Source organism: Malania oleifera, chromosome 12 (genome assembly GCF_029873635.1).
Source record: "Malania oleifera isolate guangnan ecotype guangnan chromosome 12, ASM2987363v1, whole genome shotgun sequence".
In the NCBI taxonomy this organism is placed as follows: domain Eukaryota; kingdom Viridiplantae; phylum Streptophyta; class Magnoliopsida; order Santalales; family Ximeniaceae; genus Malania; species Malania oleifera.
In genome coordinates, this window is record NC_080428.1 from 4,438,351 (window position 1) to 4,454,434 (window position 16,084).

The window sequence follows — 16,084 nt, forward strand, 5'->3', positions numbered from 1 at the left end:
TTGGTGTTTCAGGCACAGGTTTAGAAGAACTCTCAGGTACATGGTTGGAGCAAAATGAACAAGGAGGTACAGGTATAGGGTTTGAGGTTTTAGACATAGCAATTGATGGCAAATCAAGCAAAATATCTTCCTTATCTTCCCTAGTTGAATTCTCCCCCTGAAGATAAGGATTAGTGAAATAAGACTCTTGTTCATTGAACGTAACATCCACCGAGACATAGAATTTCTTTGACAGAGGGTGGTAACACTTATATCTTTTTTGAGTCGAAGAATAGCCCACAAAGACACATTTTAGAGCCCTCGAATCTAATTTCCCCTTGTTGTGACTATGAACATGGACAAATGACACACACCCAAAGATCCTAGGAACAAGGTTGTTTGTAGTGGTTAGGTCAGGGTAGAATGTGGAAAGTATGTCCATAGGACTCTTGAAACCCAAGACTCTTGAAGGCAAACAATTTATGAGATGAGTGGCTGTCAAAACTGCTTCACCCCCAAAAACCTTAGACACATTTTTTTAAAACAACAAAGCTCTGTCTTTTTCAAGGAGATGGCCATTTTTCCTCTCTGCTACCCCGTTTTGTTATGGGGTATTGACACAAGATGACTCATGTCTATTCCTTCTATCTGAAAATATGGGGTAAGAATTTGATTGAAATAGTCCCTAGCATTATCTAACCTAAACCTTTTGATATTGACCCCAAATTGGTTTTTGATCATGGAATAGAAATTTGGGAACACAATACTGACATCGGATTTATGTTTAAGCAGAAAAATCCAGGTAACACGAGTGCAATCATCAATGAAAGAAACAAATCATCTTGCCCCAGAAACATTAGAAACAGTAGATGGACCCCAAATATCACTGTGAATAAGATAGAAAGGAATTGAGCTTCTTTTGTAACTAATTGGAAAAGGTACACGCAGCGCGCTTGTGTTTAGCAAGTTCACATACGTCACACTGAAAGTTTTCAACATCTAAATCCTTAAACAAGGAAGGAAACATAACTTTAATAACCCTAAACGATGGATGTCCAAGTCGGCAGTGAAGTAAAATTTTTTCTTTATTGGATAAGACAAACTCTGACATAAAGGAAGAAGATAATCTATCCTTGGTCATGTGCAACTGACTTGGTGTTTCAAGATAGTAGAGGCTATTCCTTTCCCTAGCACGTCCAATCATCTTCCCCAAATCCTTGTCCTGAAATATACAATTACTACTGTAAAAAATCACATTACAACATAAATCTTGAGTGAGTTTATGCATAGAGACCAGATTTGTGGACAATTTAAGAACATGAAGGACATTTTTCAAAGTTACTGATGCTCTTATTTTCACATCCCCAAAACCAGCTACAGTGGTCAAGGATTTATCTGTTGTGGTTATTTTCCTACTGCTTGGGCATGGAGTACAGGTTGAAAAAATATTGGATAAATGGGTCATACGATCAGTTGCTCCTGAGTCCATGACCCAGGAGTTGGTAAAGGTTTTATTTGAGACATTTAATCCAATAGAAGATGGAAGCTCACCTGAATATGCCAAAGAACAAGTACCTGGAGATCCTTCAGGTTTTCCAAGACTGTTGATAAGTGATCTTAGCCTCTCAATCTCTTCTTGGTTGAAACTACTCAGCTCCTGCAATGTCGATTCACCTTGTGGTCCTGCAGCAATGTGGACTTGTCCATTGTTCCGTGGTTGTCCTCCTTTTTGGCCCCATTCTAGGCTTGGAGACTTTCCATGAAGTTTCCAGCATTTTTCACGGGTGTGACAAGACTTCTTGCAGTAAGTGCACCATAATCCGTCACGATTTTGGGTATTCAGCTGGCCACCTTTTTCTCCTTCAAGTGTTGCTCCTCTCTCCTTGTTTGTGGCTCATTTATTGTTACCACTAGCCACCATAGCCGAACTATCAGTGATTTGTGGTTCAAGCATCAACCCTCTTCTACTTTCTTCACTTCAGATTATAGCCACTACTTCATTAAAGCTTGGAACCTCCGGCTTCCCAAGAATCTGTATCCTCACTTGATCAAATTCTGGATTAAGTCGAACCAAAAAATCACACACCCTATCTTGTTCAATAAAGGCCTTTAGAACCGCTGCATCATCGGAGCATTTTGTTTTTATCACCCAGTAGTGATCCAATTTCTGCCACAAGGATTTCAGTTGATTTGCATATTCAATGACTCTTTTATTCCCTTGTTTTGCAGCCATAGTTTTTACCTTGACCTCGTACACTTGTGCCGCATCATTAGCTTTGGAATAGGTTTGCTGAATCGCATCCCAGATGTCCTTTGCAGTTGCCAAAAACATGCATGTGTCACTTATTTCTGGAATCATGGAATTCCATAACCTCGCCATGATCAAAGAGTCTTCTTCATCCCATGCTTCAAACTTAGGATCCCCTGGTTTAGGACCTGTACCCATGAGATGGCTAATCTTTCCCTTGCCTTTCAACACTGTGCGAATGAGTTGAGACCACTTAAGGTAGTTCTTTCCATCTAACCTGAAGGAGGCATGAATATTCTGCAATTCTCCTGTTTGTTGGGGTCGGATTATCTCTTCTGATTGGGCTGTAGTAGTAGTCTCCATGATTTCTGACATCTTGAAGGCTTGAACAATCAGCTAATCAATGATGTCAGCCGGAAGTAGAAATGATGATGACGACTGGTCAAAAGTGAAACCCACAGAAAAGAAAAATTGGCAATGAAGGCAAACAAAAGTTTTTAAGGCTTTGATGAAACAAGCCCTGTTTGGCAGAAACAGAGGTGCACGAGCTCAAAAAATAGAGTAGAACAAAGGTCTGCAAAGACGGGAAGAAACCAGCAATGAAGGCTGGAAATATCAACGATGAAGGCTGAAAATAAAAAATTGAAACCTTAAGGAGCCTAATTTGGCTCTGCCATGGCAAAAATTGAAAAGAGTTATGTATTGATCAGAACATTACATGTGAATATATATACAGCAATCCTAGCATTCCTAAAAAGTAAATTAATAAATCAAATCCCATGATTTATGGGACACCCTAACAAAATAGGAAAACTTAGCTGTATAGGCCTAATTCTAAGGATACAATCTGTTATTGAAAGAATATCCTAAAATAGCTAACTAATTATACACGGTTTTCCCACAAATACACTAATGGCATATTTGTCAACCAAGAGTGGAACCCCTTTACGAATCTTTTATGTAGGGTGGTCTTCCAAGCTTCATAACATGTTCATAGTTCAAGTGCTGAGACCATTTCTTTAACATGCCTTGATATGATTGTAGAGTAATTGCTAACTGAAGATCTTGATCCTTAACACACATTCAACAAGAGTTTAATTTTGCCTAGAGAAGTTGAGGGTTCTGTGAGTATAAAGTTGCCACATTATCCAGGACACTTCAATGTTATAGCAAATGCAACAGGTGGCAATGTTAGCCAAACATGAGACATACCCATGTACAGCAAGCAGCTGTTCATAGTCATTAGGGAAAGAAAGTATTAACCTGCAGTACACAAAACCTACTTTACCGCCTCCCTCTCCTGTCTGAAGAGAGTTCTTGGAAAAAAAAAAATAGCAATTGTGATCTCATTTAAAATGGCCACATTAACCTATATCATGGGGTTATCATTATATCCCAATACCACTGTAAGCTGCACCTACTTGCTCATTAAAAGTCAACTCTGGTCTTATTTTTTTCCTGCTTGGTCAGCATCTTCTTGTAAATTATATTTGCATTTGATTACAATCTTTGCTTGAAACTAATGGGATTTTCCTCTTAGAAACCTTTTATAGCATATGGAGATCTGTTTGGCTATGTTGTTGAATCTAAATTCCAGGTTTAATTTTTTATTGTGTAATTTTCAGGAGGGCCCACTGCCACACAAGGACCAGGTTCGATTTCAACCCCTGGACATATATCCTGCACCGCTTCACCAATATTAAAAAAACAAAATCCCATCCCGGCACCACCCTCCCAGATTCTTGGGTGCTCCATGTAATGCTTGATGGTTACTTTCCTGTAATGTACGAGCTGAGAAGAGTTCAATTGCCTGGTCACAAAGCCAATCAACCATGTGCGGACAGCCACCTCTGATTCTTATATTTTGGGAAGCTACTGCAGGCTGCAGCCCATCAGTGGATAAGCTTTGAAGACATCAACAAACTAGGTGGCAATTGTTATGGTTTTATTTGAGAAAGGCTCTGAGGAATGCTTTCCCAGCAATTTTGTTTTTCAATTATTTATTTATTTATTGATTTAGTTCATAATGCAATTTTCATTGAAGTTTTAATCACATCAAATGTAGCAATGATCTTGATATTTTACTGTAAGCGGTTCCGTATGTGATAGTTATCTATGTATAATGATGAACTCTAAAGAAGGAAGGTTTATCACGATGCAGAAGCCATTGTTCTCCTGTGCAATTTGCGTATTGTTGTCTAATCTTTTTATTTATTTATTTATTTTTTCTAGTTGAAGAGGATAAGATGAAAAGCAATGTCGAGGTTTATATTCAGGTGTTCGTCTTTTTCGATATTTGTCTTCTTTTTTTTCTGGTCCAATCATTTCGACTTTCCCACATTGTAGCACAATCTCTCCCTTTTTCCTTTGTTGACAAAATAATCCTCCCTCTTCCTCACCAGGTGCAAGAACCATTTTTCTGGGAGTGATGAAGCCAAAGATATATTGTAACTTCAAATTAACATCCAGCACAGTCCTTATCCTTTGATTTAAGGAATTGATTGACTATGGCATAATCAGCAAAAGAGTAATGAAGTTAAAACCCTTCATGATGTTTGATTTGTGAAATGGGGTAGCATAGTAATGGTATGAGATGAAATCAAGATATAAATTCAATTATATTCCATTAGATTTTGTGTAGAACATATAGTTAATTCTTTTGAAGTATACTCTTGTTCTTCCACAGCTCAAGACAATTGAACGACTTCATCTTGCCCAAATTTTTGTGTTTGGTGTTATTATGTTGTAAAAGCAAGCAGTTTAATCTCAATTGAGTCATTTGTCAAGTTGATATTTTGTGAGATATGAAACTAGGGATAGTAGTTGAGTGTCGGACTGTTATGAAGCCTAAATTAGGAAATTGAAGGAAAGTGGGTTATTAATGGGTTTGGGAATTGTATAACAAAAACTTGAAATGTAAGCTGCATTTTTTTTTTTACCGTTGGCACTCTTATTGTCATGGATTTTACAGTGGACTCTTGCAGTTTTTCTATAGTATGTACAATCAATGAGGAAGAATTATGCATCTTAACCTCGTCTATTACCTCCAAACTAAAAATATTACTACAATAGGTCTTCTCCATTTGAAATTAAGGCAAAAAAGTCAACTACAATCATCAAGAACAACAAATTCTTGGCGAAGCAACGAGTCATCACCAAGAAGGTGGAATCAAGCTAGAATGGAAATTGGAGATGTCTTACTCAAAAACAAAGGTTGTCATGGGTCACAATTTTGGCTTGATCCACAATGAAGAAGAATGAGTCACAAACACTATCAAAATTTTGACTTAATTGGACAATCAATCGTCATCTGAATGTCAAGATCAAGTTGATTATAAAAACACATTTCTCGAAATTTTCAGCTAATTGTTTTGTTCTCACCCTCACTCTTTTCTTAGTTGTCCCAAGGAACGCACAAAACTTACCTTCTACCAACAATTGCTTCCCAAATTAATTGATCCTGCCTCTCCAAGATGACCATAAATCTTCCAAACTAAGTCACAACTATATAATTAAGTACTCCATTACATGACAACTAAGTAGTGTGCCATCTAGTATAAACATCTTCTACTTCTGCTTGGGCATGGAACAAGGCATCCAAGTGGACCAATCTTCATATGTAGGTCATTCTTTTCATAGTTAGGAAACCAATACATTTTCCCACCCCCAAACTATGAAGGATCAATTCATTGTGTCAACAATCTTGCAACAATTTTTATGTTGATTTTTCCCATAATAGGGATTTTTGTCATCATAATTGACCCATTGTCATCAATATGAATATTTTCAATTTAATAAATTAAAATCAAATCCATCTCCAATCCAATGGTATTTTATATCAGTGTATTTTTATCGAGAATGAAAAGTGTGATTCTTTAATGAGATAAATCATGCACTAAGTATCACAATACAAAACATACCTCCCTTGCTTAGACCCAAGCTCTTGTAGAAATATTTTAATATATAACTCTTCCTTGCAAGCCTCAACTACAATAAGATCTGTGTTAGGGTCTTAAAGCTTTGCGACCCTGACACATGGTGTTGGTATATAATTCTGACTTGGAGGGAAGATAGGAATCTTGGATTCAACCATGCGGATGTCATGGGTCAGCCAAATTTTGGCTTGATCTCACAAAATCTAAGGTAATTACACCATCAATAATTAATTGCCTCACATAATTATGTCTTAGGTCAATATGTCTGTATTTACCATTATATACATTACTATATGCCCATGACAAAGTTGCCTCACTATCACAATGCAAAGATATAGGTGGCATAGGCTTTGGCCAAATTGGAATTTCTAATAGCAAATTCCTAAGCCATTCTACCACTTTGCTACAAGAAGTTAAAACCACAAATTCTAATACCATAGTAGAATCTGTTATAAGGCTTCGCTTTTTTGAATCCCAGGAGATAGCTCCTCCACCAAGGGTGAATATCCAGCCACTAGTTGATGTATGATCATTACGATCAATGATCCAATTGACATATGTGAATCCTTCTAAAACAATAGGATATCCTTCATAATGTATGCCATAAAGAAAGTGAATCAACAATATAAACAAAAACATTCACTTTATTGATATTAAGCTTAAACATGCACTCATACATATAGCTTTTTCCCACAAAGACTCCACCCTTGGAGAGTACAAATTTATTAGATTTGAACACTAACTTAAAGTCAAAACTTATTAAGTAGGCTTCTAAAAACTAGATTCTTCCTAATTTCTGGTACATGGTATACATCAGTGAGAGTCAAATTTTTTTTAGAAGTAAATTCAAAAGTGACATCTCCTTTGCTATGACTATAATGGTGGACGAATTTTCCATGTAGAGAACATTGTCATTTTCCACTAATTCATACTTTGATAATGAACTCTTATCTTCGCAAATATGTCTTGTTGTGTAACACCCTGAACCCATAAACCCGATCTGGTGCGCTATACCAAATAAAATTCTGATAATCCATAAATAAATACATACATACGCAACGAAAAATATAACTATGATCCTCAATCATAAAAATAAATACTAGAATTTACTACTTCTATCATTAATCCATAATAACCATTCATCACCTGTATTCTCATATCTACACATATCTCCAAAAACATCCAGTATTCACAAACACTAGTATGTTCACAACCATCCATAAAATCCAGAAGACTTTAAAACATAATACATAAAACATAACTTATATACAACCCATAATATCATCATAATGTTTATACCATTTTCTCTTTCTATAATCCCAAAAATGCTATCAACTTCAAGCTCCCTAAGCTCGTTTTCATGGAAGTCCTAAAAAGATAAATTCATATTCGGGTGAGACACATCTCAGTAAGGGAAAGAAACAATATATATTAAAAACAACGTATGGTCAACATGAGATTATAATCAACATTTTAATATCATTTGCAAACCATTAATATAAATTCTAAAATCATTTTCTGAGCCTAATTATACACATGCAAAGTATTTACCCACAAGACTACCCAAGGATATGAGTGATTACCCGCTCATACAAGTAGCACCCCTCTGCTCTGATACATTAGGCAACCCAAAGGTCACAACTGAAGCATACCAGAGCACTCACCTTACTCAGTAAGCCCTCAAGTGATTGTTTAATCTTATACTTATACAATTCATACAAAAGTTTACCAACAAAAGCCCTCGAGAATAGGGAAATCTACCTGCCCATACAAATAATTTCTCTCTGCCCTAACGCGTTATGCAGCTTACTGCTAAATCTGATAGTACTAGTGCACTCTTCTTTCTCAGCAAGCCCTCAGGCAAAGAATTTGCCCCACCCTAAAGTAACATGTTCTACTAACATACATACTTGATAATACCATAATACATTATTCTGTCTGTCATTATTTAACCATCCATATATGTTCATGTTCATAACTTTAACATTTCATAACATTTCACTTTACATAACCTTTCACATTTTACATCGTTCCCATTTCATATTTCATATCCATTTCATTCACATTTCATTTCATTTCATTCATTTGTACTATAGCTCCTTTTAGCTGTACATCAGTTAGTCCACTTAGATATGCATTAGAATATGCTAACACAACTCTTTTTAACTATCATCAATTAGTCTACAACTCCTTTTAGCTGTCATTGCATACATGGTTGCATTACCAAACACAAGCAACACGGTCCTTATAACATTTCATTAATAGTGCATTTCTTACATAGTCGGCATCTTGTATATATAACATACATTTACACTACATTACCATCTACTCATGCCGCACAATTTTGCAGTAAAACTCATACATTGCCTGTAAAATAAGTCAACCAACATTTAACGTTTATATACTGAAAATATACCTTTTTTTCTTACATACTTATCCTGAAAATGTTTTCCATTTTCCTTAGTTCATTTTCACATGTACGTAGCTAAATAAACAGTCCTAAATTCAGAAAAACATTATTTAAACGGTTGGCATTTATACCCACATGAAAACATATATATATATATATATATACATACATACATACATACATACATATATATATATATATATATATAACATAATTCATTTCCATTTAATACATAAAAACCTAATTTAATATATAAATTTCCCCCTTACTTGTTTTCTTGAACTACACCAATAGGGACCCCAAACCGATGTCTGCGGTGCTCACCCGAACCCTGATTTAATAATTTAAGTTCAATTAAATCAACTCTAAATAAAAAACTATTTTAATATTTCTTAAGCCCATAAATTCCAAATAAATAATTAAACTCTCAAATATAACTAATTTACTTAATTCCCCAAATCTCACTCTCGCTTTGGAGTAGTGTTTAAAAAACTCAAATTGAAAATTTATTCCGGTCAAAATGACGACGATCAAGATTAGGATCCTGTGTGGTGCCCGATCGTCGATTTAACTGAAGATCTAAAGAGAAATTAAGGAATAAGTGAGGGTTTATCTTACCCCAGGAGTGATGCATACGCCGCTCCCACGACAAATCTGTTCCAGTAAAAACGTCGGTGGTGGAACTAGAAATCCAACGGTACCTTCCGTTTTTCGATCGGCTGAATATTCACCGAGAAATTTTAGAGAGAGAGGAATTGTCGTGGAGGAGAGTTGGAGAGAAAGAGGGCGTGAGGTTCTCTTTGAAAATGGATTTGACTTCCAATTTCACCAATTCTAATTTGGTTCCTTTGGTTGGCTTACAAAGCAAGCATCCATAACCCACTAACCAATAAAATAATAACTTACTTTATCATATTATAATATATATATATATATATATATATATATATATGTATGTATACTTATATATCTATCATACCATTTATTTAATTACTTTAATTTAATAAAGCTTAACTAATTATTTTATTAATAATTAATATTTATTTATTCGGGTCTTTACATGTTGCACCTGAGTCAATCCACCATGCATAATCATCTTAAAGAGCATTGATTTCAGAAATTATAACCACAAACTTGTTAGAATTTGTTTCATCTTACTTTTGTAGTGTCCTCACGACACACGCACATGTGCGACACTATCTCTTAACCAACTCTAAGAAATTATTCCACCTTATCATTTATTAATGATCTTTCCTTTTCCTCTTTTTCCAATGTGGGACAAACCCTCATAACATTAAATACTCCTCATGAATGCTTTAGAAAAATCATAGAAGAAAGACTTTGAAAACCCATAAAATCATATATTTTAGAAAATATTTCAAACACATTACTTATCAAACCGATGATTAAGTAAAAAATATGCGGCAAAATTTTAATCCTCATTTCTAATTTAATGTCTCTGTTGCCAGTATAAGCAAATCATCTGCAAGGCACAAATTTAGCCCTCTGCCTCGACATATACCCTTCATCCGCATGGAGTTTCTTAAATACCTCCATCTTCAATTTTACTTCTTCAAGTTGTAACTTGGAAAACATCATTTCCTTCTTAGCCTCATCAATCACTCACCATAATGTCTCTTATGAAACTATTTCAACCTACCTTTACATTTTTGAGCTTTTGAGCTAGAAAATACATAGGAGTTCCATTCATAATAGTATTCCAAGAAACAGCTACTATTTTCAAAAGCATGTGATGCATTGTCTAACAATTGATAAATCTAAAAGGAATTGATATCTTCAAGCAAATTGGAATTTAGATTAACAACAAGACTGTGGTTTAATGCCCCTAGAGACAGCAATTTTACCTTAAAGTTAGGAAAAGCCTCCAAAACATTTGAGGATACTAGTACTTTATCCAACCTCCTTGCAATATAGCCCAAATCTCTCTGCAAGTTAAAATTAGACCATAAAGACCTCCAATTAGGTATGGTGAATACATTCCTGAAATTCCTTTATACCAATCAAACCCTTATCAGAAAAGGTAGCAATAATATATTCTGTCTCCTTCACTGTGTTAAAATCTCCCGAAGAAATCCCATGGTATTCCAATAGTATTCTCAAAAAAATCCTATAAAATTTTCCATAAATCTTTCCTTTCAAGCATACAATTAAAACCATGAATCATTGAGATCCAAACAGTGATATTTTCAATCTACACTACCACAAAGAACTTGGAAATGCTTCTTTACCTCTAACACCTTAGCAATATGTTGGATTAAACCCAATCCATATTCTTGCTAGAGATTGCATATCCAAATAATTGTGTGAAAATGCCCATTCCATTTTTTTAGTTTCTTTGTCACTTCCCCATAGTTTTTTAAGGTTTTATCTTAGATTCAAAGATGGCAATCATTTTTAGCTACTCTCCTAATATAATTACCATCTTGCCTTCACAATTCATGGAAGCCATTGAATTGTAGAGTAATAGATCTCCTTTGTTGATTGATCACAATCCTGTCATATTTAACCTCTGGTTCGAAGTAATTCAGATCATGTTCCCTAATTCCTTCTCCTTGACTGAATTCCTCCAATTTAACCCAGAATTCTTGACTACATCCTCTTTCAGTATTTTCATTTTTCATTAATTAACTTACAATATTTGAAATCTTCTTTAATTTCTACATATCTATCCCGATAATTCGATTATTTTACTTGATGGAGCTTAAATTTTCTCCTTTACAATGCTCCAACTTGTTTGCAACAAATTCATTTTCACCATTCTCGGAACTCTAAACTCAATTGAATTCACAAATCCAAAACAATATTTTTCTATAAAATCCTTCGTGAGTTATCTAAATCTAACAAGTTAACAGACCATACGCTGACCATATAGGTGTCGATGTTACGACAAGTAAGATGAGGGAAGGGAGAGCTTAAGAGAGATCATATATGAAAATAGAAATTTTGATTATCCTTTCTTTATAAATAAATATTTATTTATAATTATTTAATATTCTAAATTATTTTTTAAAGAAATGCTTCAAACATCTTTAAAAAGTCACGAAAATTTTATGTTTTAAAAATATTGGGAAATTTGTGGTAATTAGGTTTCTAGGAAATTCTATATTCATTTATTTTTATTTTTTTTCTAATTTCATGGTATTTGGTAATATGCATTGTAACGCCCCAGTCCCAACTTACGGCCCAAAGTGTTACTATAGTGACGTCTGTGTACCTGATACACTTCTCAACAGATATATAGGCAGTGGAAAACATAACATCCCTCAAACTATTATTAGAGTTCTAACTGCCTGATAGATACAAATAATTATTCCAGCATCCATATACTCTGTATGATACTCGACGCATCATCGAGTCTTACAACATTTTACAAGTTCTGAACACCTATAACATAACTGCAAAACCGAGCTCGTGGAGATGCTCACTCAAAAAAAGATCGCTACCCTGCCCCAGTCCTTACTAATCTCAACCTCGATAACGACCTGAAAAGACAGTTTGTATGATAGGGTGAGACATCTCTCAGTAAGGGACGATTAAACTAATAACAGTGTGTGGCTAGCATGCTTTAAGTGTTTAACAAAAACATAAACATATATAATCATCGTTTCCATAATTGTAAAATACGTAGCCCATTTTCATCGTATGAACAGTCTCATAGTATATAACAACAATTACATAAATGTACAGATATGCAGGATAGGACACGCTCTCAAACTCTATACATTGTATAAATCCCCACAATCGGGGTAGACTGCCCCTACTGTCTCAATACAGCCTGGGTTCATATAGATCAAAAGTATGGTCCTCTCACTAGCAACAAATCCGTGCCTATACTATCAGTCCCCAAGGTTCCTAAAGCATATTGCGCAATTTAAAAACTCTTTTGAAATCATTTCACAAAACACATCATTACGTGAAATCCAACCCGTAGCCGTCAAATAAACTTCCTGCATTTTCACAACAGTTCTAGTATTTCACAACATCAACACCTGCCACACAGTTGTCCACATTCGAAAACAACCCGAAAGTAAATAAAAATAGTTAATATCACAGTATGGGTTTTAAACAACGAAAACAACATTTCCAACGGTGAAAAGGTCTAGAATGACAAGTACAATATTTTAAAAATATAACATTTGAATTTGACTTGTTGGTATTGAAAATAAAGCTGGTTTACCGAATCAGGGCCCAAAAACCCTAAAATCGTTGTAACTCAATATCTAAAAGTTAAAACAAAATTTCAATTGATTCATATTGTATAAGTCACTGTATTAACAATACCACCTTATTTGCATGTGAATCGGAGTCCGAAACAACCCGGAACTCAAGCCCTAACTTTCTGAACCCCAAACCTAAACGGTTCAAAACAATGGCACGAAAACCCCGAAACCTAATACTCGAAGAACAACACTTCCGTATAATCTCTTATACTACAATTCTACCGGATCAAAAGCAAAAATCGACCCTTACCTCAATTTTCGAGAAAAAACTCCCAAAATCTCCTAAATGAAATTCTAATCCATAGAACCTGTAGAGATTCCTTCCTTAATCCACGTAGCGACGTCGGATCGTCGATTCCGGCAACACACGACCCGAAAATCTTAGAGAGAGAGAGAGAGAGAGAGAGAGAGAGAGAGAGAGAGAGAGAGAGAGAATGAGAGTTTATAAAGAAAAACCTAACTTAGCCTTTATGTAATCAAAATAAATATCTCTTCCAAGATATTTATATATAAATATGTCAAAATATCTCCTTTCAAAATATCTTCTCCAAAATATCTCCTCCAAAATATCTCTTTATTTATTTATTTATTTTATTTTTTTGATCGGGTTACTACAATCTCCTCTTCTTATAAAATATTGTCTTCGAAATTTGTTAACTGTTCCTATCACATCGTCTGAACTCTAACTATTCTGTCTCTAGGAAGAGCCGGCGGCCACTCACATAGTAGCTTCGTTCCAAATTTATTACCTACCCTCACTTATGGCGGAGGAATATCGTGGTTACATACAATAGTTTCAGAAGCTCACATTACATATACAAACTCTCCTAGAGACAATCCACATACCCTTACCATAAGCAAAAAGGGATACACTCACATATCTACATTACCTGTTTAATTCTGAACATCTCTGAATAGTTGAGGATACTTCTGACGTATATCGGCCTCTAATTCCTAAGAAACCTCCTCAACTGCATGGTTACACCATAGCACCTTTACCAATGGTATCTCCTTGGTACGCAGCTTCTGTACCTTCTTATCCAAAATTTGAACTGGTACCTCACCATAAGCTAGCGCTTCACTGATCTCTAAGGACTCATTACTGATCACGTGCAATGGATCTAGCACGTATTTCCTCAGCACCGACACGTGAAACACATCATGCACCCTAGATAAGGTCGTGGGTAAGGCTACCCGATAAGCAACTGGACCTATCCTCTCCAAGATCTCGAATGACCCAATGTACCGAGGACTCAACTTGCCCTTCCTCCCGATCCTCATCACTTCTTTCATAGGAGCAACCCTCAGAAATACCATATTTCCGATATCAAATTTCAATTCTCGTCGGCGAGTATCAGCATAACTCTTCTATCAACTCTGAGCTGATCTAATCATTTCTCTAATAAGCTCGACCTTTGTAGAGATTTGCTGAACCAACTCCAGTCCCAAAATTTTCCGCTCACCTACCTTATCCCAGTACAACGGAGATCGGCACCAACGACCATACAAGGCCTCATATGGTGTCATCTCAATATTGGCCTAGTAGCTGTTGTTATAAGCAAATTTTACGAGCGGTAGATACCAGATCCAACTGTTACCGAAATCCAACATGCATGCCCACAACATATCCTCTAAAATTTGAATCATCCTTTCAGACTGCCCATCCGTCTGTGAATGAAACGTCGTGCTGAACGTGAGTTGTGACCCCAAGGCATCCTGCAATCCCTTCGAGAATCGAGACGTGAAACGTGGGTCTTGATCTAAAACGATAGACACCGGTGCCATGGAGTCGTACTACCTCCTGTACATACAACTCTGCCAGCCTATTCATAGAATAGCTGACTCTTATTGGAATGAAGTGTGTCGATTTCGTCAGCCGATCCACCACCACCCAGATAGCATTATGTCCATGCACCGCTGAAGGCAACCCCCAAACAAAATCCATCGAGATGTGTTCTCACTTCCACTTGGGAATGTCAAGCGGCTGTAGTGGTCCTACTGGTCTCTGATGCTCAGCCTCCACCTACTGACATGTTAGGCATTGCCCAACAAACCCGACCATGAATGATTCTCGTAGATCTCTATACATTTTCGTGATCCCTAGATGAACAATATAGAGAGAGAGCGATGAGCCTCCTCCAGAATCATCCTCTTTAACCTTGCGTCATCTAGTACACACTGACTAGTGTGGAATCTGAGAATTCCATCCTCAGAGACATTAAAGTTGGAATGCAATTCGCTCTGCAGTTTCTCTACAATCTTTACCAACTCCACGTCGTTCAACTGAGCAGCTTTGATTCATTCTCATAAGGTCGGCTGAACCACCAACCTGGCAACGAAGGCCTGGGGATTTTCTGTCCACTAGCTCTACCCTCAATCTCTCTAGATTCATCCTGATCTGATGCTGCCCCACAACTACTGAAACTGATGCCTCCACTGACTTCCGACTCAACGCATCAGCTACCACATTAGCTTTTCTAGGGTGATAGCTAATGGTACAGTAGTAGTCTTTGATCATTTTGAGCCACATGCGCTGCCTCATATTCAACTCCTTCTAGGTGAAGAAGTATTTGAGACTTTTATGATCAGTAAAGGTCTCGCACTTCTTACGATATAGATAGTGCAGTCAAATATTTAGAGCAAACACAACTGCTGCTTGCTCCAAATCATGCGTAGGATAATTCTTCTTGTACTCCTTAAGCTGACAAGAAGCGTAGGCAACTACTTTACCCTGTTGCATCAAAACACAACCTAGTCCCTTCAGGGATGTGTCACTATGGATCACGAAGCCACCATCCCCTGATGGAATGGTCAACACTGGAGCCGCTCGCAGTCTCCAGTCCACGCAAACTTGCTACCCTTCCTAGTAAGCTGCGTTAAAGGGCTTGACAGCTTAGAAAAGCCCTCGACAAATTGGCGATAATACCCGACCAGACCCAAGAAACTACGAACCTCATGCACGTTCCTTGGTCTCGCCCAGTCAACTACCACCTCAACTTTACCTGGGTCAAATGAAATCCCCTCCTTGGACACCACATGCCCTAGAAATACAACCTGCTCAAGCCAGAATTCGCATTTCTTGAATTTAGCGAATAGTTCCTTCTCTCTAAGTACCTGAAGGACTACTCTAAGATGAGCATCATGCTCTGCTGGACTCTTTGAATACACCAAGATGTCGTCGATGAACACCACCACAAATTTATCCAAGTACTCGTGGAACACCCTGTTCATCAAGCCCATGAATTCTGCAGGTGCATTCGACAAACCAAAC

General features: G+C 36.6%; 2 protein-coding genes across 2 annotated transcripts in view; one reads left to right on the forward strand and one right to left on the reverse strand.

Moving 5' to 3' along the window:
* Positions 1 to 4,410, forward strand: part of LOC131143768 (ATP-dependent zinc metalloprotease FTSH 12, chloroplastic) — a 167,438-nt gene extending 163,028 nt beyond the window's left edge. Inside the window, exon 19 of the mRNA XM_058092080.1 lies at positions 3,853 to 4,410. Within this exon, the coding sequence (XP_057948063.1) occupies positions 3,853 to 3,930 (78 nt within the window). The 3' untranslated portion in view covers positions 3,931 to 4,410. The remainder of the gene's footprint in view (positions 1 to 3,852) is intronic.
* Positions 4,411 to 13,767: 9,357 nt separating this feature from the next.
* LOC131144970 (uncharacterized) lies at positions 13,768 to 14,130 on the reverse strand. Its single transcript, XM_058093967.1, has one exon. The coding sequence runs from the start codon at positions 14,128 to 14,130 to the stop codon at positions 13,768 to 13,770; it is 363 nt and encodes a 120-aa protein (XP_057949950.1).
* Between the last annotated feature and the right edge of the window lie 1,954 nt (positions 14,131 to 16,084).